The 24,681-nt window shown below is 43.3% G+C and overlaps 1 protein-coding gene across 4 annotated transcripts in view; it reads right to left on the bottom strand.

The window, feature by feature from the left end:
- Positions 1-24,681, bottom strand: part of KTN1 (kinectin 1) — a 55,934-nt gene that overhangs the window by 21,941 nt on the left and 9,312 nt on the right. For 2 of the 4 annotated variants that reach the window (XM_035890744.1, XM_009635174.2), the window contains exons 5-26: positions 24,340-24,456; positions 21,535-21,675; positions 18,236-18,342; positions 16,558-16,690; positions 15,459-15,546; positions 14,962-15,128; positions 14,246-14,314; positions 12,354-12,391; positions 11,662-11,752; positions 11,271-11,339; positions 10,523-10,560; positions 10,315-10,405; positions 7,880-7,948; positions 6,513-6,547; positions 6,289-6,379; positions 5,322-5,390; positions 4,394-4,431; positions 3,611-3,701; positions 3,386-3,454; positions 1,739-1,776; positions 953-1,043; positions 752-829 (exon numbers count right to left, since the gene is read on the bottom strand). In XM_035890744.1, coding sequence (XP_035746637.1) covers positions 752-829; positions 953-1,043; positions 1,739-1,776; positions 3,386-3,454; positions 3,611-3,701; positions 4,394-4,431; positions 5,322-5,390; positions 6,289-6,379; positions 6,513-6,547; positions 7,880-7,948; positions 10,315-10,405; positions 10,523-10,560; positions 11,271-11,339; positions 11,662-11,752; positions 12,354-12,391; positions 14,246-14,314; positions 14,962-15,128; positions 15,459-15,546; positions 16,558-16,690; positions 18,236-18,342; positions 21,535-21,675; positions 24,340-24,456 — 1,818 coding nt within the window. The remainder of the gene's footprint in view (positions 1-751; positions 830-952; positions 1,044-1,738; positions 1,777-3,385; positions 3,455-3,610; positions 3,702-4,393; positions 4,432-5,321; positions 5,391-6,288; positions 6,380-6,512; positions 6,548-7,879; positions 7,949-10,314; positions 10,406-10,522; positions 10,561-11,270; positions 11,340-11,661; positions 11,753-12,353; positions 12,392-14,245; positions 14,315-14,961; positions 15,129-15,458; positions 15,547-16,557; positions 16,691-18,235; positions 18,343-21,534; positions 21,676-24,339; positions 24,457-24,681) is intronic. The other 2 variants (XM_035890742.1, XM_035890743.1) reach the window with 2 other exon arrangements.

Here is a 24,681-nt window from a genome sequence, read left to right on the forward strand (position 1 = left end):
CTAAACATATAATGGATTTCAGAAGCACAGCTTACACATCAAGCATCCCAAACTTCACACCAGCCAATTTTAATCCATTCCACCTTTCCCCTGGGATGAATGCCTGTCTAGACATCCACCCAAAATAAAAGTACAACTCAGTTACTCCCCTTTATCATCAACAAAAATCCAAACTGAGCTAGAATATTGCCTTATTGGAAAAATTCTTCCATTAATAACACCTGGCTTCAAGGATGTCCAGCTGCCTGTTCTCAAGTCCAGTGCAGGAAATGAAAAGTCAAAATATTCCAGCCAGTTGCAACTTCTGCAACAGGTGAAGGCAGGAAGGAATCACAGCAAAGCCTGACTGCTTCAAGAGGAGCTGCTACGTTCAGTTACAGCAGGAGTTCCTCCATCACCACAGTCCTACAGAGACACTACTTGAGTCTGGAAGGAGGTACCTCCGATGCAGCTATGATTCTGCCTATGATCTTCAAAGTCTTCAGACCACCAAAGCTACCCATTACGCATGGTTATCATCCAGGTTAAAGAAAAGCTCTCAGAACCTGTTATCCATGTAAAACCGGTACTGGATGAACACAGTTAACTAGTGGGCTCTTTGCACTGTAGACTACCAGTTTAGCCAAGCAGGATTTAAAATAGCTCTGTAGGTTAAAGCCAATACAAACACTTTGTGGGAGGTAGAGGACAAACACATATTCCAGTTCAACTGAGTAGCATTCCCAAACCACATCCACTCTGCAGGCCATACCTGTTGGAGCTGTTGCAGGTTCTGTTGTTCTAACTCCTGAACTTTACCGGTTAATTGTGCAATTGTATCTTTCTGACCCTTTGGGGCGGGGAAAAAAAAAAAAAAAAAAAAAAGCAAGTTTACAAGTGTAAATGTGACTTCTCCACAGCCAGAAATACTGCAAAAAAAATTATTTGCCTTTAGAATACCAAGGAAGTTTACCTGCAGCCATTCTCCTTTCTTAACAATCTCTTTCTCCTTCTCTTCCAATAAGGCCTCCATGGTTTTCACCTGCTTTTCCTTCCCCTTCAACCTGTACCATTAAACAGACACACACAGCATAAACCCTTGCTCTTTTATCTGTCAAAAAAAAAAAAAAAAAAAAAAAAGACATCCTATGCTTTGTAGCACCTAACAAACAAAAGCAGCCTATGCTATCAAAGGCACAAACACAATTCACCCACTAAAAATCAATGTGTGAACATTTCCACTTCAGTCTGGGTTAGCAGGAGATGCCCTTGATCAATGGTACTGCTCATTAAGTGAAAGCAGACAAATTTTGCACCGACATATATTGCAAGGATTTCACACACATGTGCTCTCCTCATCTAAAAAGTATTTCCTTCCCCTCTTCCTTCCTCAGTTGGGGACACAAGGGACTGACAACTGTGGTCACTCAATTCTCACTTACCCACCCCAGCTACAGCACGGATATTACCAAAGTCAGTCTGCCATAGTGCCTTACCTACATCCTTCCATCCTGACTTGAATTTAATCCCTTGTAGGTTAATTTGGGCTCAGGAAGCCACGCAGCACCTCACCTTGTTTGCTGTCTCAGACAGGGCCAGGTATTAACAAGGGCACATGTCTACCAAGACCAGTGTTAATAGCCTGGCTCCCTTCACGCAAAGCACAGACAGCAAGCAAGAATATTTAAGTTAAAATAGACCGGAGCAGGGAAGCAAGGGGTGCACAGGGCAGATCAGACGTGTTAACAACTGTACTTACAGAGTCTGAAGTTCTTTAACTTGTGATGTAATCGACACCTAAAGAAAATAAGTACATCAGTGCAATGCACATGGAAGAGACACGTAAATGCTACAAACTGCTTTAGGGAGAAATACGGGAAAAGCGCCATTAGACATTACTAAAATAGGCACTGTTTATTACAGTTATCTAAGCATAAACACGCTTTTTTTTGTGGGAAAATAAGTTATGAGAAGCCAAGCATCTCCACTGTTTACTTTCTCCACATTTAAAGTTTGACTTGCAGAGTAGAAAAGAAAACAGTGCAGACGGGAACACAAGCAGGCCCACTGGAGCACCCTTCCACCACGAGAGACAAAGGAAGCAGACACCCATGACAACCATCTCGCTAGCAACTGCAGCTCAAATCAGAGAGAGCACCCCCGAGCATTCAGACCTTCGCACAAGCAAGTGCTTTTTAGATGCTCTCTGCAATACCAGCATTCCCTTAAATTCCTACTCTAAGGCTGAACACGGATTGAAGAAACAAGATTTAGTGGGAACATTCCCTTAGAATTTTGTAGAAAAGCCTGACAGTGGCTATCTGTGTAGATACTGGCTGTCCAAACAGCTTAGTCCTCTAGCACAACACAGCAGGTGTTTCAAACATTCCCAAAAACCTCTATCCCACTTGCAGGACACCAAAAGCTGCATATACACCACCTTTGGAGCAAGCATCACTCACATGCAGCTTTCCAGAGACAGCAACTTTAAACTGTGTTTTGTTCTGGGCTCTGTGTCAGTTCCAGGGAAGGAAAAACACAAATAATTCCTCCAGTTCCTGGGAATTTGCTTTGGAGGAAAAGCCCAAGACTGAAACACATTCTATGAAGCTTTGCCTAAAAAGGACAAAACTTTAACACTAAGGAAAGAAGAAGAGGGGGTGACATGTCGGAATGTAGCTAGAAAAACTGAGAAAAGTGCAGACCAAAAAAAAAAAAAAAAAGAAAAACAACCCCCACGCTCCACACAAACAAGCAAACTTCCTGACAGCACGATGGATTAAGCTGCCTGCAGATTGGGCTCCCTAAGGAAACGTGGGCTCACGTTGTTTTGGATGCTAGACAGCAAGCATGCCAAAAAATCCAGTAGGTCTCCATTTCTGCATTCCTGATAGCTAGAGTAAAACTTGCTCTGCCAAGACAGGCTTTCTTTGGACACTTGAAAGAAAACAGTCTTAGGTTTACCTGGAAACCAAATACTATTTGGGCCAGTAGTATTGGTCTAGCAACACAGAAAGGCCAACAAAAGAAGCACCTTCAGCACTTGAGATTTCCGAAGTGCCAGCCTTGAAGGATGTCCCAGGGTTTTGTGTTTACTGAAGGGACAGTACGCAATATGCACAGCCAGAGCAAATGCTACAGTGCTTTAAGTTATAGCAATTCTTACCAAATTTCACACTAAAAGTCAAAAAAGCTCAGGCATCTAGAGGAATGTGGTTTCTGAAGGACAGCAGTAGTTATACTACATATTTACAGCTTTATATCCAAGAACAGTGTAGCTCCACCATTAAAAAGTTCCTTTGCCCAGTGACATTCACCAGTGAGACAAAACACACTACAACAGAAATGAGTGAGCAGCGCATCCAAGGCAAGGCTGTTTCACACTGCTGGCACTAAGGTATTTTACCTGTTTTTCCATCTCAAGCTGGGAATTTCCTACTTCTTCTTTCAGAGCCTCTATTTCCTGTGTCAAAGCCTTTTCAATGACAAAACAGACAGGATTGGACAATGGAAACACAAAAACGACACAAAAATGGATGCTACAAATTCATCACTATAGAATGCCATGCAGTAACAAATGGTAGTCAGTGGCAGACACAGAAAGGAAGGTAGGTACTGCAGAGAGAGATACCTGAACAGTCTTCTCCTTGCTTGCTACCTTAAGGATTTCTGCTTGTAGGAGTTCTTCCACTGATTTTATTTTTCCATCCTTCTCATGGATCCTTAAAAAGAGCAGAGGAACATTAGCTGGCTGAACAAACACGCTGCTTGAGCAGATACACGAGCTTTGGTTCTGCCATTGCATCACGTCACCAGCCCCTGGGATCCACAGTGGGGCCCTCCCACTATTGTAGGTGCCATCCCTCACGGCAATCCCAAATCCAAACAGAACAAGCAGGAGAAATAAATAGGAGGAATAAGACTGGGAGTAGTGCAGAACAAGCTGGCTTTATATGACCAGTACTTCACAAGCTAACTAGATACTATTACTGTCTAAAAATGCAAATTAGGGTATCAGTGGTCCCTGGAATGACACACACTTAACTTCAGCCTTGACTCGACATTCCAGCAAATTATTTATCAACTTCAAATACACACACACAGAGTGCAAACAGGCTCACTCCCTTTAGAGCGCCTACTAAAGAAAAACAGTTACCTGACAATTCAGTGCAATTCCTCATCTAGTCAAAGTTAGGCTTATGAAGTTAATTGCTTAGCAGAGAAGCAACTGGGTTTTCAAAAGGTATTGATCTGACTTTGATGTGTTTCCAAAGTGATAATGCTTCCTGCCACACACACACACACACTTCACCCAGTTAAAACCAGCAAATTTCAGGGAAGCAAAACACTTGTAGTCATGGAATAAAGACAGACAGAAATAACGATCAGAAGTGAAATCTGTGCAGTAACTTACACTTTCTGGAGTTCCTCCACCAGTGACTGGAAGGAAACCTGTTCAAAACAGAGCATTATCTTAGAAAAACAGAAGAGGGCAAAACAATCTGCAAGTGTTGAGGGGTAAGTAGAGAGCCTGAGCTCTCTGGCACTGGGTAAACCATGTAGCAGCCTAACGATTTTACCTGTCCGGCTGCTCCTGAGAAAATTAGCTGGGTCTCCAGTTCCTGGCAAACCAATAATACCAAGTCTGCTGCAAGTTCCAGGAAAACAAAAGCAAACCCACGCCAGCTTTACACCAGGAGAGGCTGAGCTTCACGACCAGCATCTGATCAGCTAACCTCTTCACACTGGCACTGCTGTACACCTCTCCACAGTTATTGTACTTCTCTCCCTTAAATGATTTTTTTTTTTAGAAACTAGGTGCTCTCCTGAGCTGTCCAAGCAGGGCTGGACGTCAAGGAAAGGCACTTCCCGATGGGCACGGAGTGCACATCAAAAACAACAATACTGTGACAGCGTCACCGAACAGAGACACAAACAGATGGGGCCAAGTCACACCTGCACAAGTGTGGTTTAACATTAGAAAGCTCAAATATGCATAATGAAGCTGATGCAGAACGAGCTTCCTACCAGCCATGCTTGCTGCACTAGGCTTCTGGGGAAAAAAAAAGCAACCCACAGCCATTTCCGTACCTGGCACGCTCAAACCAAGCCAGAACCGCCACTGAATCAGGACCTTTACATCTGCTACGTTTCTGACATTTATGCGAAGGAAGCATTTGACAGAAGTACCAGCTTCCAGAACAACATTGGAAGAAAACAGGATGCTTTGCCAACAGACTTCAAAAGACATCTTCACCTTTTTCCATTGACTTTTGCAACCACAGCAAGATTCTTTTAGATTTAGTTTAGGTGTAATAAAAGTTTCAGATGAAAAGTACTACCTGCTCCGATTGCTGAATTTGCAGACTTTGAAGTTCTTTTCTCAAGGATGAATTTTCTGTTCGCAGTGCCTTTGAAAGCAGACACACAGATAATGAATGACTCATTTGTTGGGGAAAAAGTGTTAAGCTTGACGGAAAAGTAATTTCTTTTAGAACAAGTGAAAGACTTTGAAAGTCTGAGAGAGACCCCCTCTGCAGCAGTTGGAGCTTAAGTATCCAATGGACTAATTATTCATTACTGACAGTGCAAAGTGGACTTCAATCTACAGAAAGCTAGAGTCCAGGGGAACGTGGTGATGTGCTCACATCTTGGGCTGTTTAGTAACCTGACAGTTTGCTAGTGTGCAACCCCTCCCCAGTACAGGAGTGTCAGCAATGCACCTGGAATTTAGGAACATTAAGAAAGCGAGCGTTGTCTTGGCTATGTCCCAGGACACAGCTTTCCAGCAAAATCCAGCTGAAAACAAAGGGATTTTTCTAGTGGCTTTGCAGTTTTCTCATCATTAGCTTCTTTATAAACAGAACATGAAGGAAGTTTAGCATCACCCCAGAAGCATCACCAGTTTATGATTCATTTAACCCTTCAGATTACCACCTAAGCAAAGAGATGCAAGCACCCCATGCTGCTAAGTTTTTACAAAACACCCTTTCCTAAACACAGATTTGTTGCAGATTAGGCCAAACATACAGCTCTGGGGATGTATTCACTTTATTCCAAAAGACACCAGGTAAACAGCCTAGCAAATGCTGCTATGCTCTAGACTAGCAGAGAAAAGCACTTACTGTATGCCACCAATGCTCATGCTTAGTCTATCTTACCAAAAAGGTTTTAACCTTGTCTTCACAAGATGCTTTTCCTATTCAAAGGGAAGGATCTCAGACTGCACTATGAGCACTCAAACGTACACTTTGCACAAGAGCACTTAATCTCTACTTCCCCTTAAAAAGATAATATGAGAGATTTTACCTTCAGCTCCTCCTCTTTATTAGCCACCTGTATGAGTCCTGCCTCAAGCAGCTCTTCAACCGTCTTGATTTTATCATCCCTCTCTCTCATGCTGAGAAATCAAAAGTGATTATTAGGAAAAAGAGAGTTAACCTTTGACAGCAGTTTGGCTATCAACAGTAATCCTGCTGCCAACAAAACTGAATCTTTATTTCAGCCTCCGATTCAAAAGAAAAGTTTCTTACCTTCTTTCCATCTGCTCTAACAAGCCTTTGTTTGCCTATAAAAAACATAATAAGGTGATCGTTAATTAGATGAATAATGGTTCAGGATTTTAAAACCAGAAATAACCGGAGAGCATCAACTTAACCAGAACCTTAGGTACCACACTATCCAGAAGGAAAAATAAAATAGGGGCAGAATGTCCTCCTGGCATGTGTGTCCAATATTGATGCTGGAAAGATGTCAATCTTTCAGGGGAGGTACAGATCAGCCTAAATGCCTTGATTTTACACTGATGGACTACAGGAGTTCGGGTGGCAAAATGCTGTGGGACACAGGATCCCAGTGATCCTAGGGAGTGGCAAGCATGCCAAGCACTGTGCAGAATCTAATCCATAGCAGCCAGCTCATTACCTGAAAAATCTGCCTCTTTTGAGCATTTATCAAAACCACATGCTCCACTTGAGGCTCACTCAAAGCATTTACGATTTCTCATCATCATATTGTGAGAGGCCACACAAGAAACACAAGCCAGCTACTAAGAAAAATCAGCCCCGCTATTTCAGACAGGACACCAAATCAGCCAGACCCAGGGCAGTAAGGCTGCAAATCTGGTTCTCCACCAGAAGAACGGGAGCCACTCCAGACAAGGAGCTGCTGGATAGCAGACACCAGTGCAGAAAAGGAAATAAGTCTCCGGTCCTGCGAGTCTTTTTCCAGCGTTTCAGGAAGTTCTCTCATTCCATGATGGTACAAAGTCAGGGGTGTTCCAAGAGCTCTCCCAGGCAGCGCTCACAAAGGAGACGGGGCCGAGCAATGCAAGAGCTTTGAACCTGCAGCATCCTGCATGAGTCCCAGTGGAACTGGCTGCAGCAGGTGTGCCATGGGCAAAAATACAGAAAAGGAGGGAAAAGAGACATCACAGTGTAAATAGTTTTCCCATCCCCTGAGTCTATTCTTTGGTTACAACTGGTTTCAGAATTCATTGGAAGGAAACAAGTAGGGTGAAGACCTTACTCTGGTCTCCCCACAGCCCAGTAAAAGCCCTCACCCCTGGAAGGGCTGGTTGCTTGTGGGATTTTTTCATTTCAGAAAATTGCCATTAAAACCAGGAGGGGTTGCAGAGTCAAGTTTTTCCTTGTGTCAAGCTAGCATTCCTCCTCAGGGGGGCGGGGGGGGCAGAAATCAACGTTTTGTTTGGACACTCTTCCCTAGGTCTAGAAGACAGACACAACTGCCTTATTTGAACCCTCCATGGAAAAGAATATACTAAAAAGCAACAGGCTTTGACACCAACCAGCTCAGCCTAGGACCAGCTTAAGAAAAACAACACTGAAGAAGTTAAAAAGAACAAGATAATTGATACAGCCTCAGCGAACACTGGCTATACCTGCTCAGACAGGAGAGTCTGCAGGTTCTGAACTTCAGCTTGCAGAGTTATGTTTTGATCCTTGAGAATCTGGAAGGAAATTTAAACATTACATCAGTTCAGAACTGCAAACCCTAACTACAGCATTTTCATTTTGGCCATGAGGTTAATTAAAAAGCACACAAGTCGTTACAGCGAGTTCTTTGGAAGCTACAAGACTACAAAGAGTCCTTTCCTCTTCTTTCTTGCTTTTCTGTATTAATATTTTGTCCTTATGTTCCCATGAGAAATTCAGCTGTTGCCATCTTTATTCCCTGGCAAAGGATCAGACAGTACCAAGCACGAGAGGCAAGAGAAACTGCATTTTCCTCCTAAAGCAGTACCAGCGTCATGTCAAGGTTTGATAGCTCCCTCTTACAAAATACTCCTCTGGCAAAGCAAATGGCCTAGGATTGCCTCTCTAGGTCTCTTCAGCTGCCTTTACACTGAGGATGCACAGCAAGGAACCAGCAGTCCAGCAGCAGAGAGGTTTGCACAGCTCCCACACTTTGGTCCAACTGCAGGCTGGAAAGAGGCGAATCGGGAACACCCATACCGCAGACCTTGCTTTCTCTCCAGCCTTCCTGCAGCAGCCTGTCTGGATTCCTCATATATATTTTAAAATCTTCTATTACTGCTTTTTGTTTTACAAAGTCTTTTTAAAAAATTGCTAGGTACTTTATACAAGTAAAAAAACAGGGCACATGATCTATGTTTCAGACCCGACGCCTTACAGGGACAACAAAAGCAGGAAGGGACAGCAGTGGTGGAGATTAAAAGAATTGCTCTGTCTTGAATCTGGCTTTTCTCTCTTTCATGTGCATGGGAAAAAAGGAGCGCTTCCTCAGGTGGAAGCATTTAGTGCAGAGCTGCCCTGGCTTATGTTTGGGATTAAAGACAGGAGGAAGAAGAGACTGGAAGGGCACACAATATTGATGCCAAGAGCACACTATGAATTTCCACATTATCATGACTATGACAATCTGCATTCGGTTCCCTATTCACTTCCCAAGAACATGCCAGGATTGCCTCCAGCTGATCTTTGCCATTGCTTAGCAGAGACCTGATTTCAGCACATAACCATCCACAACACCTCCAAGACCTTTTTCCTGGGCAGCTTTTACTACAGAAACAATCACTCTAAGGAAGTTCAGATTATTCCTCCTTGTGTTCGGTTTCACCACTTCACCTACCATTTTAAAAATCTTCTACCACCCTGATAGCCCCGAGAGTGTCACTGACTTGAGAGTCGATGACTGACTTCAGCCTGCCACCTCTTCCCACTCCCCTTCCAGGCTGTTTATGCACCCATCACCCAGCACATGCTTCACTGAAGATTCAACTGACAGCTTTGTTATGAAAACCAACTATTTAAAGTTGTATTTTGTTTCCTATTCTATTAATTGAGCAAACTTCTTCCCTCTTATTCTCTGAAATTGAAGAAACTACAGGCCCTTGCAAGGGATTCTTATTAAAACATCTCTGAGAGTGCCACTTTAATACATGACTCAAGTTTACTACCTGCTTGCTAAGGCCTTCAAAGAGCTCCAGGAGACTCATGAGGAATGGCTTCCCCTACAAAAGCCGTGCTGCCTCTGCCACTACCCACCTGCTCTGGTCCTCACCAGCAAGCCTACCAACTTGGCATGATGCGATTCAGACCGACTGACCTTTCATCAGCAGCATCAGAAAAGCAGCACTACTCAACCGGGGCTCTAAAGAAGTTAAAAAGATGGAGTCATCACCTTTCTCAGGAAGATGGGTCTACTTCTAACAGCTAAAGTTCAGAGGAAAAAGCCTAAGGTGGCAGAGGGCAAGGAGGAGTTAAGTTATTCTCTGTGTACACCATCTAGAAACAAATTTTAGCTCTGCTGTGCAGAACCCAGATATCAACACTAGAAGCGCCAACAATTTAGCTGCAGCCTTATGAGAAACAATTTGGGAGACAGCAGGAGAAAAATAAGCATTTTTACACCTACTTTGACAGAAAAAAAAAAAGAAAAAAAAAGAAAAGAAAAAAAAAAAAAAAAAAGAGACCTGACAGCACAATAACCCAAGCAACAAAGGCTCACACCAAGGCCCTGGAAGTCATATTAGAAAGTGGAATGCAGGAAAACCACAACAGCCTTTACTGAACAACCTCCTTTTCCAGATTTCAAAGACCTCGCTCTTCACGACTGCAGACACCGCATTTAACTTGTGTTACCCCCATCTCTTACTCTGCTGCAGTCTGTTGCTACTACTGTGACATCCCACACTGCTCTTGCCTTACAAACAGAATACTGTAATTTACCTTAACACCTGAAAGTCAGTTTTATTTTACAAATCAACATTCAATTGTAAGAACTGCTCCACAGCCTCCGAAGTCTGGAAAACTTACTGTAAATAAGCACAAGAATAGCTATTTGGTATCTTACCTTGCACTCTTCTTTTGTGTTTGAAATCTGAGCAAGTTCTTCTCGAAGCTGATCTTCAAGAGTTCTTATTTTGTCATCTTTGATGTGAATGCTGAGACACAGCAGAACAGTTAAATAAGTTTCCTCATCCAAGCCTTGCAAAAATCATCAATTCAAAAGAACATAAAAGACTGACAAACACTGTTTATCAAATCCCAGAGCTATTTACCTTTTCTGCATCCTTTCCAGCTCATGTGCAGCAGCAGCCTAGATATAAAGAGGATTAACACAGACTTAGGATACATCACATGATTCAATCAACCTTTCATTCCACAATATTAAAAAGCTAGAACAAGTCATTTGGCCTCTCAGCACATGACTCACAGGCAAGAGTGAAAGGGGTGAGCTTGTCTTCATGCACTTTTGAAACACGGGTATATACCGAGCAAGTATACAATTACTCAAAGGGAAGAAGATCTCAAAGAGATTCATTTGACAACCAGGATTATCTCTAATTAAACACTGCACTTCCACCTCTGTAACAAACAGGCTACAGAGCAGTAACAGATGGAAAGCATTTTGTTTGGTTCTAAAAAGATACCTATTGGGAAGAGGGTGCGTGTATGTACTTTTGGGGTTTTTGGAGGGGTGCTTATGACCCTTGTAGACAAATGCCAGGGCTACATACTTGAGCACAGCTGTGTGCACTCCAGGGAAGTGTCCTACATTCTGCATGGCTGCAAATCCAACCAAGCAATTTGCTTCTGTAACTTAGATATTCAAATAAGAAACAGATTTCGCTGGTGAAGGAAGGGTAAGAAGTAGACCTCCTACCAGCTGTAGGATCTCCAATCTGTAGCCTCACACCTTTAACATGCTTAAGCACAGCTCACTTAACAGATCTGCATTTGCATTTATGCCAGAATAGGTAGTGGGAAGACAGTAAAATTAAATATCTAATTAAACAATTATTTTACCTGTTCATTTGTCAGAGCCTGTAACTTCTGTACTTCTGATTTCAGGGATAGGTTCATATTCTGTAAGACCTGAAGGAAGGAGCAAAAGAAATATATTTGCACTTTGCATAGAGACAGTATTTCAGGTAAGTTCACTCTCCAGTGCAAAAAGTATTTCAGGTCACATTTGGAAGGAGTCTGAAGGTAATAACAAGGAAAAACCCAAGCTTTCTTATCAACAGCTTCCCAGCATCAAGCACTGGCCTTGCCTAGAAGAGCAAAATCACCAGACTTGTAGCTGAAAGAGCTGGTTCTAGACCCAAAGGCAGCAGCCTTGTGGGCTGCATTTTGTACACGCAGCCAGGGAGCCTCTCCCTGTATCAGCTGGCATTTACACATGCTTTTATTATACCTTGAGCTCTTCCTCCTTGCTGGTTAAGTTGGCATGTTCATTGCCTAATGAGTCCTCCATCTGCTTTATCTGTTTGTCCTTTTCCGCAATCCTGCACAAATGAGAAGTGATGACATATCAGTACTAAAAGGTCTTGGATAGAAGTGGTACACGAAGCATCAGACTAAACACAAGATACATGCTGGCCCTGAAGTCCACCTCCTACTCTAAATCCTGCTGACTTTGGGTCTAAAAGCTTTTCCATCCTTTTTAAACGCTGTTTGCTTGCCAAAAATTTGTGGGACATTCTCTAGCTCTGAAACACAACATCCATCCCATCTCCCAAAGGGAGAAATCTCCTGGCACAGCCATACAGGCCAAATATTAACAATTCTCATGGTCACACACATTCCTGCACACTGCAGTGATCCCTGCACATAGGCAGCTGTAAACAAGAGAGGAGACGCTGCTTTCCATGTAGCATACAGAGCCACGTACAACAGACTCCAAACCTGAGGCCAGACACGGAAGGGAAATCCGCAGGAAGCAGTTTCCCAACTCCCAGGTCAATCTCACAGTGAGAAGTTAGAAGCATAGACAGCAACATTTCCTTCGCCAGTCCCTCCCGTACGCACTGCACATGCATGGGGGAAAGGGAGCGTGCGTTAAAAGCCAGTAACACCTCCCAAATACCAGAGCAAATGAATGCTCACGCTTTGTGTAGTTCTTCGGCCAGGACTGAAGCTGAGGTCTGCAGAAGGAAAAAAAAAATAAAAAATAAAAAAAGCTGAAAGTAAAGCAAGTCAAAGAATCATCATCTGCAGTGAGCCAGGAATGGCATTTGTAGGATTTGTCTAGTTATTTTAAACTGGCACACGACAATTCCAATTATTTCCTGGCTAAGGAACATTGAAGGAATACCAGCACATACTGATGTCCTTTCCCCTTTGCTCTAAGATGACATGAAGGGAAAAATGAACCATCATCTTTGCCCTTTACCAGATTCAAACAAGCCGCAGAGAACACCAGCACTTATTTCCCAAGGATTAAGTGATTTACAGGACATTCTGCTGACAAACCACTTGAGTTTAAAAAAGAAAACCCTGTACAGTGCATGAGGACTCGTATTAGGAACAGAAACAGCAGCATAAAACCAGCAAGTGGCATTTTTCCCCCCCCAGAAAAAGCATAGTCCTATGTGGTCAGCCACAACAGGGAAGGAGAGACCCATCACACTGGTTATCAAGACATCGAGGGACCTCTGCAGACTGTTTCTCATCCAGTATGGTAGCAGCTGTGGCAGAACTTCCATGTTTGTTTGTCCTTCAGATACATGGTTCTCCTTATCCAGCCTTACCATCCCCCAAAATCCTGGATCTCGCAGAGCTTGTGCCCATGGGACCCTATAGCAGTTCCTGTACTGCCTTATCCAGATCATACCATAAAAGCATCAGAGAAAAAAAGGGAACAAATAGTTCCAGTCCCAGAGGGTCTCCTTAACGACCAAGACTGTTTGATCAACCCTGATGTCCAGAGGGGTACACAGTCTGCAGCCCGACCTCGCTTCCCCAAAGTGCTATTTTCACACCCATTGCCCACAGGGGAAAAATAGCCCTGCAGCTTCATGGCCAGTGGGGCTACACGGGGAAAGCACACACCTCCTTCCAACAGCCTCCTTGTACAACCCAGAGCCAAAAAAGTAAAATTTCCCTAGGGATTTATTTTCAAAGCCCTTTTAAAGGATTGGGATAAGAGGAGTAGGTCATGAAGATGCTGTAAATCTAGAGTGCCTCTTCCGTCACCACTCTCCACACCCAAAGGGTTCAAGCACCAAGCTCTTCAAGCAAAGCCAGTTGACACATTTTCAGTCTGAGGTTGAATTTAATCAAACTCCATCAAGCTTGTCCACAATTAAAAGAATGCAGGACCCAACTGCATAGAAACAGTCTCCACTTGTGCCCACAGAAGTTACAGCCTGAGCCGATTGCTCTACATGGAAGCAACTTCAGTGACTCTGAGGTTTTACATAGTGTTTACAACAGAAATAATTTCTCAAAGAAACTAGTCAAACTAAAATTTTAGAGATTAAAAGAATTGAGAAAGGCATGGTGCAGGTTTGGTGGTTTTCCAGTGGTGTGGGGGTTTGTTTTTTTTTTTTTTTTTTTTTTTCCTTCTGCACAGAAATCACCACTGGAATGAACAAACAGCTTTATATGGGAGCTACCATATGACACCATTTCTCAATCTGATGCACAAGGAAAAAGCATGATCAGGTGGCTCACAGGAGAAATGCAAAAAGACCAAAGAACCACAAGACAGAATTGTACACATGCAAAGCTACAGAAAACAAACATTCAGAAAGATATTCTACCCTTTGATTATAAATGGAAGGCACTACAGGAGGAAATAGGCGTATTTTTTCCCCCCAAAAGGACTGAAGCAGCTTAACTTTTAAACCAGTTTGAGAAACATTAGAAAAGAGGATGCTAACAAGTCTCTGCTTTCAGCATTACATATCTCATACAGCTGCGGAAAAAAAAAATCTGACTTTTAATGAAAGTTCACAATTCATGACTACAAAAGAAAGTCTAAGAACATGCTGTACCTGGGCTGCCATTTGCGAATGAAACTTCTGAAGCTGAGCATTCAAAGCATCATTCTGCTCTATCAGCTCCTTGTAAGAAAGCACAGAGAGAAAAGCAGGCTGAGATCTGCAGCTAGTCCACTTTTGCTAGGATTAGCTCTTAGCCGTGATTACGTTAGTAAGAACAGTTTAGCATTTACATGTCAGACACTTTTCAAAGACACTATTTTGCTCCCCACTAAGATCAACCAGTTTGAATGGAAGCATAGGAACCTGCTACGTATCAAGAGAAAAATACTCCCTGCCCCACCATATGCCATTTGGTTTCCCTGAAGCCCTCAAGAGCTATGTCCACACTGCATCTCACCACTTGATGCCAGGAGAAGAGAGATCACTCCAGAAGAGCTCACTCAAACATCAAAGCTACATGGCTGCTCCTCCAGGGTGTTCCCCAGACCATAGCATCATTTCACAGCTTGGGAAATTGCCCCGGTCAGCACGTTTTCCTGACTTGCCCGGAGTGCTTCTCCGCTCTGAGACCGCCCCAAATCTCCTCACAGCACCACACACAAGGTCTCACTTCCTAAGTTGCCTGATGACAGACTGGCACACAGTTTTCTCATCTTTTATTCAGTGGGAAAGCTTTACTAAAGCAGCATTTCAAGGATACTGCTGTGTTTCCATAGGCACAAAGTGGGAGGAAAAAACAAACCCTTAAGGAACTTGAGCAATATTACCTGCACCTGCATTTGCATGGAGTCTTCTGCAGTGGCTCTCTTTTGCTCAGCCTCCATTAACTGCAACATCCTCTGCTCCAGCTGCTGTTTTGACACCATTGTATCAGTAAGTTTACTGTGCAAGCTCTGGATTTCATTGTCTTTGGCCACAAGCTTATTCTGCACATCTGTAGCAGAAACGTCAGGATTTTAATTCAGAAATAAATATTTAACTTTGGGGGAAATAGCTTTCACTGTAAACAGGGAGACTGATTAGAAGCCTCATTCCAGCAAGCCAAAGTTCAGCTCTCTCATCAGCATTCCAACTAACTGGTATCAGAACATACAATTTCCCCAGGGTACTGAAGCAGTACTGGCTTCACCTGAGCTTTATTTAAGCCTTTATTGTATTATTTTAAGCCTTTATTTAAGCCATTTACTTGATAATGCCCTTTTTTACAAACTGCACCAGCCAAATAACTGCAGTAAGCATTATTTGGGAAATTTGTGATACATGCCTTGTTGTGCTGCTTCATGTTCTGCTGTTCTTTTCCTGAGATAAGCCTGGATTTCTTCCCATCTTCTCTCTGCTTCCTGCTGCTGGACCTTCACATTGAGGAAGAAGTTGATGAAAAGTCTAACCTTTACTTTATTTTTGAAACATTCAGAGTGCATCTCTTCAGTGCTATTACCAAAACATATGGCAATGAAGTAAAATTGTTTCTTGTTTCCATTAGGGCACATCAGGGAGACAGAGTGCCCTGTAATCCTCCTACTAGAGTAGTTTAGCCTACTAATTTGAAAGGCAAATTGCGAACAGGATTTCATTATGGGCTCTTAACAGGATGGTTTTTGTAATACAAAAGTGTAGCATCTTTGCCCTGCGAGTTCAGGATTAACACTGGAAGCCAGACTAGCCATGCGTCACATAAATCTACATCTAGTGATTAAAATATGTCTCAACTCTAGATACCAACTCTCCACCTGCAAGGGCTAGAGGCAGGGAGAACTTCTGGTAACGAAGACTTAATTGCAAATATGAAAAAAGTAATGAGCTCTGGATCGGCATTCTCGCCCTAGGTTTCTCTTCTAAAAAGATTAATACAAAAGACCTTTTCTTGCAGAGAAAAGGAAAGAGATGCATCAAGAAGCCAGTCCATTTACATTTTATCTCTTTAAAAAGTGTATTCATTTAAAAATTTAAATATACATTTAAGCAAAAGCACCTGGTTTCAAATATAAGTCACACAAGGACAATGCCATTTGGATGAATGACTCCAAAGCATCAAATCTTGCTGGAATTGCTTACAGAAAGCAAAGTCCAACATCACCAGTTAAGCTTTTTAAAGATATTTACCCAGAAGGGCACGTTTCACTTCATAGGTAGGTTTGTAATCACTCAAAACCCAGAGTACTGAATAAAAACATTTAATAAACCCATAGGCTGGCTCAGCCTATCTGAAGATAGATACTTGCACATATAACGATGACAGAGAGATTTAGTGGCGAGGAAAACAGCTAAAGCAATTCTCACACACCTCACATCCCGCCCGATTCAGAACTTGGCTCAGATAAAGCCTTGAGCGCAACTCGGCAGGCAGGGAAAACCCAAGTCACCTTTAGCTGAGCAACGGCCTGCTCTGCGTTCTTCTTCTGGAGCTCCTCTTGCTGCAGCTTACTGTTCTTCTCTCCCAGATCATTCATCAGCCTAGCATAATCCTGGCGCAGTTTGTTCAGTTCAGCTGACTGCCTAAAAATAAACATTTTCAGTTTTACAAGAAGCATGGGCCATAACAACAGCTACTCAAATATCAATACCAAATCCTGTATTTGCAGCCAGAGGGCTGTACTGCGTGGGGGTTTTTCCCCCCACACTGCTTCATCCCAGGAAAGGCATGAGGATCAGGTACTCTTGGCCATCAGCACAGCAGCTACAACCCACTGAGTCAGAAACAAAAGGTCAGCAATAAGCCACAAGCATCAGTTCCTTTAAAACATTTGCAAGCTGATGGGCATAATTTGGACAAGCTCACATAAACTAAAGAGGCTCAGCATAAGGAAAGGTCTCGCGTGGAAATTCACATTCCTTTCCTCTTCCCATAAAGGATTATTGATCTCAGACTTACTCAAGACTATTCCTCCTGCACACATCTCTTCGGACTATATGGTGCCTCCTGGCCTTGACTTATCTATTAACTTATGAAGGTATCTGATGCACACTCGTTTCAGGAGAACAGATGCATTTGTATAGCCCAAGGGAAGAATTTTTAAAGGCTGCTTTTAAAAGCATAAAAAGCATTTTATTTTTATCTTAAGTTTGCCTGAATTAAGGATTTTTCAAGGCGACTGTCTAAGAGATAAATAATGCTTCATTTCTATGAACAGGACACCTAAAGTCAGGGTACCAGTACCCTCCTCCGTGTGCTCATTATAGCAACCTGCCCCGGCAGGACAGGCGCAGGGAGCGGAACGCACCTCTGCTGAGCTGTGCTTGGCAGTGCAGAAGCTGCTAACAAAAGATCCATATAGAAGCAGCATCTCTACAAGAACAGCATAGTCAGGAAAAGAAGATACTGAGCCCTTTTCCAGGTCCTGGCAGTGGTTCTGACATTCTAGTCTCCACCAGTAACAAATATTTGAGAGCACATAATGGGTTGGTTTTGCTTTCTACAGGCAGAAGCCCACTGGCAGCAATTCACCCATCTGATTACACACTTACCGGGGCGCTAAGCTTTTACCACAATATATACAATCCTTTCTGCCAGCTTAGGGGCAGCTTAAGTCATAACTAAAAAAGACAAAACCCTGAGATGCCTTTTTGTTTCTCCAAACATTTTCAACACCAGCAGATAAATCCAAGTGCCGCCGTACCTTAACTGCAGGGTGCTGATTTTTTTTTTTTTGCTATTGCAAGACTGATTTATACAGTTAGAGCTGTTATTCTTCCAAGAGGCCAGCATCAGCACCTCTCCTAAAGCTCCAGGGGAAAGGATACATACCCTGCCAAAAACACCAATTACAGCTGAGCACTTTTGCACTACTTTCTGTTAAAGCCTCAGCACCCACTCTCTAAAAACTCAAACTTTGAATTGATAAGGGACAGTAATCTGTTTTGAAAGTCTTGGCTCAATGCAAATACAAATCGCTACGTCCCCAGCCCAAAATAACTGCGCTCCTAGCTTAACCACAAATTCAGAGACAAGCCAAGGAGATGGAAACAAAAGGAGCAGAAGCCAGAACAACTCTTCAGGGAAGGCTTAAAACCACACAGAGCTCCGAGGAGCTGCTAACATACTTGCTCTCCATTTGATTGGTAGAAGTACTGACAGCATCTCTCAGGATACCGTTTTCCTGCTTCAGGTGGCTTATTTCTGCCTCCATCTGCTCACGGAGTTGCTGGAACTGATGGGGAAGAAAAGATCAATTCCAAAAAAAAAAAATATTAAACTAAGTAGAAATAAAACCCCCAATAACTTGTAACAGTAGATAAGACCACAATAGCTTAAGTAAATAAAACTAAGTGGATTTTTTGGGAGGGGGCAACTTTACATTCTTCCTCACATACCCACTCTTAAACTTTGCAAGTCACACACTCTTGCTCAAATAAAAGCACTGGTTTCCTTTTATACCAATGTATCAACCTAATTTATCAAGGCAGCCTTGTTTGTTTAAAAGACTACACAAGTGTTACTTAGGATACCATCTGCTCAGCTGTATAACTTCAGATACTTGTCAATAACTGGATATCAATATATTACTTTTCCAAAGGGAAATAAAATAAATGCACTGTGAATTAACACTAGAAGTTTACAACACCTTTAAGCAAAGCAGAAAAAGTGTAAAATAACTAACAATACAGTTTATAGCACGTAAACTGCAAAAGGCTAGTTCTCATTTAATATCCTGAAGTCAAGACTGTGAAATAGATCCTTCATTTAGGCAATAACATGCTTCAACTTCATTTCCAATAGTTTGAAACGGAGGCAGAGAAAAGCGCTGATAACCTAAGGCTGCTTCAGAACAGTGCAAACAAAAATCAAAAGACAAAATTCAAAGGAAAAAAAAAAAAATGGACTCTGCATATGCAGATGACAGCATAGCTGATCTTACAGCCCAACAGCCTGCTTTGAAAATCCTCAAGCACATACAGCTATAATACTTTCTTCTTCTACCAGGGCCAGTTTGTAGGTATGGCTGGTACCATTTCCAAGACCCAGTTTCATCAAATAGCTGACTCACCAGTGAAGATTTTGTACATAGAAAAATCCAAATAAACATCTGCGTAACAACCACAGCAGGAGATAGCAGTCCCTTGCAGGGCAGCCACCTCCAAGTCAGCACCCACACATGGAACAAGCCAGGCCTTGGATGTTTGTTGGAGGATTCTCTTGATTTCCTATACACACACACCCCTTTTTTTTTTTTAAATGCCAATCGATATACAAGATCCCAGTAGAAGCAAGGGCACAAGCCCCATATAACTGGAAGCTTGGACAATTTTCAGCTTCTCTGCAATGCTACAGCACATCAGCAGGGGGAGCAGAATCAGAGCACCGATTCCTCTCCGTATCATTTTTTTTCTCTTCCAGCTTTGCCTGGGACAGCAGCATCTGCAAAAGCCACCCAGTTGTACCCAGCTCTCCTTCACCCTCCCCAGCCAGCAGTCAGACCCTCTCATTATGCAGTTGTCTGTATAGGTTCAAATGAAATTGTCACTGCTCTGGAGAACATAATTGTGCTCCAAAATTGCAGAGATGCTACTCTCCAAAGTGCCAAGACAGAAGATTAAGTATTAAAGCTGGGAAATTCACATGCTGGGCTTGATGCTGTAACATTTATATGGGGAAAAAAAAACAACTGGACTGTCAAATCTAAGCACCAGTCAAGTTCTTAGAAAACTTTAAGGCAAACTTTTTAATCTGATGAAACAAACTCTTCTGAGGTCACTCCATTATAACGCAACTTCAGGAGATAGTAGTAACAAGGGTCTTAAAAAAAAAAAATAAAAAATGCAAGTGTCTGTCCTTCAAATATTTTCAAAGCACTCTCCCAGGCAATGATATTTCTTGTATGTTATGCCATGGTGTCACTCTGTGCTATAATTTAAAATCATAGAATCATAGAATCATAGAATGTTTTGGGTTGGAGGGGACCACTAGAGGTCATCGAGTCCAACCCCCCTGCAGTCAGCAGGGACACCGCCAACTAGATCAGGTTGCTCAGAGCCCCATCCAACCTGGCCTTGAATGTTTCCAGGGATGGGGCCTCCACTACCTCTCTGGGCAACCTGTTCCAGTGGTTTACCACCCTCATTGTAAAGAATTTTTTCCTTATATCTAGCCTAAACCTACCCCGATTTAGTTTAAAACCATTACCCCTTGTCCTAACGCAGCTGGCCCTACTAAAAAGGTTTTCCCCCTCTTTCCTATAGGCCCCCTTTAGGTACTGAAAGGCCGCAATCAGGTCTCCCCGCAGCCTTCTTTTCTCTAGACTGAACAAGCCCAACTCTCTCAGCCTGTCCTCATAGGAGAGGTGCTCCAGCCCTCGGATCATTTTAGTAGCCCTCTTCTGGACCCGCTCCAACACTTCCATGTCCTTCTTGTGCTGAGGGCTCCAGAGCTGGACGCAGTACTCTAGGTGAGGTCTCACCAGAGCTGAGTAGAGGGGCAGAATTACCTCCCTCGACCTGCTGGCCACGCTCCTCCTGATGCAGCCCAGAGTACGGTTGGCCTTCTGGGCTGCCAGGGCACATTGCCGGCTCATGTCCAGCTTTTTATCCACCAGCACCCCCAAGTCCCTCTCGGCAGGGCTGCTCTCAATCCTTTCTCCCCCCAGGCTGTATTGATACTGGGGGTTACCCCATCCCAGGTGCAGGACCTTGCACTTGGCCTTGTTGAACCTCATGAGGTTCACACAGGCCCACCTCTCCAGCCTGTCCAGGTCCCTCTGGATGACATCCCGGCCTTCTGGTGTGTCAACCGCACCACTCAGCTTGGTGTCATCTGCAAACTTGCTGAGGGTGCACTCTATCTCACTGTCCAAGTCATTGATGAAGATGTTGAACAGCACCGGTCCTAGTACGGACCCCTGAGGGACACCACTTGTCACCGGTCTCCATCCGGACATTGTGCCGTTGACCACTACCCTCTGGACACGACCATCCAGCCAGTTCCTTATCCACCGAACAGTCCACCCATCAAAAGATGAGATTTATCAGCATTAGTGGCTCTCTGGAATTGAGTATTTCAGTTAGATTTTACACTTTAATAAAATTTCAGCAGAATACCACAGATCGGAAGTTAGTAAGGCCAGAGACTAGCTGCCTAGCTAGCACTGGTCTTTTACAGACTACAGGAGTCACCTGTGAGAACATTTTGTCTTTCTTTTAAGTCAGGAAGCTGCCACAAAGTTTCCCATGCTCATGCAGATGTGTTATACCAGCAGCACACTGCGTTCAATGCTCAGGGTAACTAGCGAAGCCAATTTCTGTCTCAGCAGACAACAAACGCTGCACCCTGGCTAAAGCAAAGGTTTCTCCGCATTTATCTGCTTGTGCATGAACATCAACTTGAGCAGTTTTGGTAAAGCGTTTACCTTTATCTTCATCTGCTGAGATTCTTGGTAGCTAACGTGTATTTTACTCTGAAAAGTGCCGTGCTCCTTTTCTAGCGTGTTGATGCGCTCTCGCATTTTCGCCGTAAGCAAGCCATTTCTCTCCTTCTCTGCAACCAGCTCCTTGGGTGGGAGTGAAAGGAAAAAGAGAAAGATGTCATCTACCACTCCTCTCTAGAGTCTAATAGAGAGAGCTTTAAGATAACTAAAAATAAAGCAAGTGCACATCAAACCAAAGTCAGCATCAATCTTCGCTCAGAGAAATTACAGCGTTAGACCTGACCAAGCTTCCAGCACCTGTATGAGGATTTAGGATCAGCATAATTTCACATCTATTAAAAAGAGGTTTGCCAATTTAAACACTGACCTTCTGTTGTCTCAGAAGAGCTGGAGTCTTACCTCTGTCGAGTTTAACCAAATTACAGACTCCTAACAATTAAAACCACAGATATCACACACGGCAGAGCTTCGACTTTCATCCCAAGTTTAGCAAAATGGAAGAATGCAGGCAAACTGTGGCAAAACTACAGAGCATTTTAGAGCAAATAATTGCTTTGTAGCAGGTTGCAAAGCCAGCAGTTTTGCCAGAGGGGATGGGCTATTAGTACCCAGCAACAGCCACAGAAACCCTGAAGCCCACCAGCATGATGCTGTATTATAGCTTTCAAATGAAAATACACATTGCCATTTAGATTAATCATTTATTAGCTAGTAATTCAACCCAAACACCCAAGAAATCCATAGGGCTGCTCCTCTGCAATATAAATGCACTTGCTGTAGTAAGCAAAACCATTTAAGTACAGCTTTCAGCAAGCTCCCACCACAGAACGAGGTATTTGTACCATTTAAGCTTCAGGTGTCTCCAGCTATGCAGCACAGCACGCAGCTCCTTACACTGCCAGGGAGCCTTGACACATAATTTAAGTGATCTAAATTATTAGCCTGAATACCCTCCATCTCTTCAGAGTAATTATAGCTTTTTCTACATGTTAATTTAAATAAAAGTTATTCCCTCTTTTAGATCCAACTTACTAGCTTCAGGAGGCTGTTTCCCCCTGAATGAAGTAAGTGACACAAGGCCCCAAGCCCATGTTCAGAGGCATTTAGGAACTTGGGTCACACCAGACATTTTAAGTCACTTCTACAAATACCATGTAAACAGCTTGACACAAAGCCTTCTCCATGTTCTACCTGCATCTGCTAAAATGTAGCAAAAAGAAGGGCACCAGGATGTATTGCAGCTTCCTCCTACCCCTCCACCACTTCCACCATCCATCTGCAGCCCACACTAACTCAGCTACCCCATCAAGGCAGTGCCAGAGATCCTGGGAAGATTAGCTTTCACCTAGCTTGTGTTTTGCCAAATACCTCTGAGGTCAGGCACCTCTTGCTCTCATTTATCCTCTCCAGTTATCATCTTTATCAACACCCCTGCAGAAACATCTCTGCACCTTAAAGTCCCACCGTAGCTTTTGGCAGCGTTTTCAGAAAAACATGTTAATTAGAAGATAAGAGCTTTTTGTCAGTCAAGCTGAGCTTTTTCCCTTGTTTATCCCAATCGTTTAGCATTGCAGCAACTTTGCTTTTACCCACTTCCTCCCAGCTTTCAAGAATTCCCGTTTATTTCTCCTTCTCTCTTCACTCCCCCAATCCACATGGCAAAGTACCCCCATGACCCCTACTTCTCCACAGCTCCTGCCTTGCCTTCACCAGCCCCACAGCTCCTGCCTTGCCTTCACCAGCCCCACTTTGCAGATGTTTGTTCCCCAACCACATCAGCTTCCCTTGGACCCAGGCTCCTTCATACATTCCCTCTGCTTCTTCAGCAGCAGATACCTCCCCCCTTTCATCCTGCAATCCTGAAACAGTTTCTTTTTTCCCCTCCAAACACATCACAAGTCCTTTCTCCCTACAGTTACATATTGACTGTCCCAAACCTCTCGATCCCACCTGCCAATATACCTGTGCCCTGCCAGGAGCTCACACAATACCCACTTCCCTTCTTCCCATCTCATCTGCCAAGGCTCCCAACTCCTGCATCCTCTGACCATTCTGCTCCCATCTGTAGCCACCCAGCTTTCTGTGCCCAACTTTTGTCCCACAACACAACCTTCCTAAGCCTAACGCTCACATGCTTCCAAACTAGCCAAAACATAATACTTCTCCCCACAGAAGTCTCCAATTCACTCCTTATCTGCCTAATTACTTGTTCTAACATAACTGCTTTCCTCTGAAGCCTTCATAAAAAAGGAAGTCAAGTTTCACAAACTAGTCTTGACAGCAGTGCACCAGCAGCCCTGTAAGTCTAAAGCAATCAGAGCTGCAACTCGAGGGGCTAAGCAGGCAGCCTACACTTTCTGTAGCTTCCTTCTTGAAGGAAACTGATGGCTGTGGTGCCTAGAAGCACGCAAGCATGTGAATGCTAGAATATGCACCAAACTAAAACTGCGACGCAGAAAAGGTGCTTAATACTTGCATCCACAAAATGGTATTATACTCATGAAGGAAGTGTTTTTAAAGTAAGCTTGTGAAAAGAAAAATAGTCTCAGCTTAACAGTCTCAGTAAATGAACTCTGGAAAAACTAATGGAAAATAACTCTGCATAAATACATTAATTGCATCATAAAACCAAATGCAGTGTTGTGGTAAGCTTTCCCAATATAAAAAAAAAAATCTCATCTTTCAACTTATATAACCTCAGCAAATCAGCATGTGCTGGTTGCTAGTCCTACAAGCCCCTGCTCCCCTCCCATGGCTCTCTATACACCTGAGCCTCTTTATATTTACCTGGGTTAGCTGCTTGCACTGCTCCTTTGCAACGGCTGCCTCCTCCTTCATCGCAGCGAGCATTTTCTCTTTGTCTTGTAGCTGATGTACAGCTGCAGCCGACTCAGCCTTGCTAGCCTGCAGCAAAAGTACATAAAAATGATGGTACATGCCAGAAGTACTTGCACAGCACACTAGCAGGCAGCAGAGCAAACTTGGGAGGAAGAAACACTCCCTCCTGCCCCTGAATCATCTGTCTGCACGGCATACATGGCACCACCAGTACCCAATTCTGCTGCTAATGGATCCTGCAGCACAGATTTCATTAGGCAAGAAAATGCATTTTCAAACGCACTGAAACCA

This window comes from Egretta garzetta, unplaced genomic scaffold (assembly GCF_000687185.1).
Source record: "Egretta garzetta isolate BGI_Z169 unplaced genomic scaffold, ASM68718v1 scaffold3, whole genome shotgun sequence".
Lineage (NCBI taxonomy): Eukaryota > Metazoa > Chordata > Aves > Pelecaniformes > Ardeidae > Egretta > Egretta garzetta.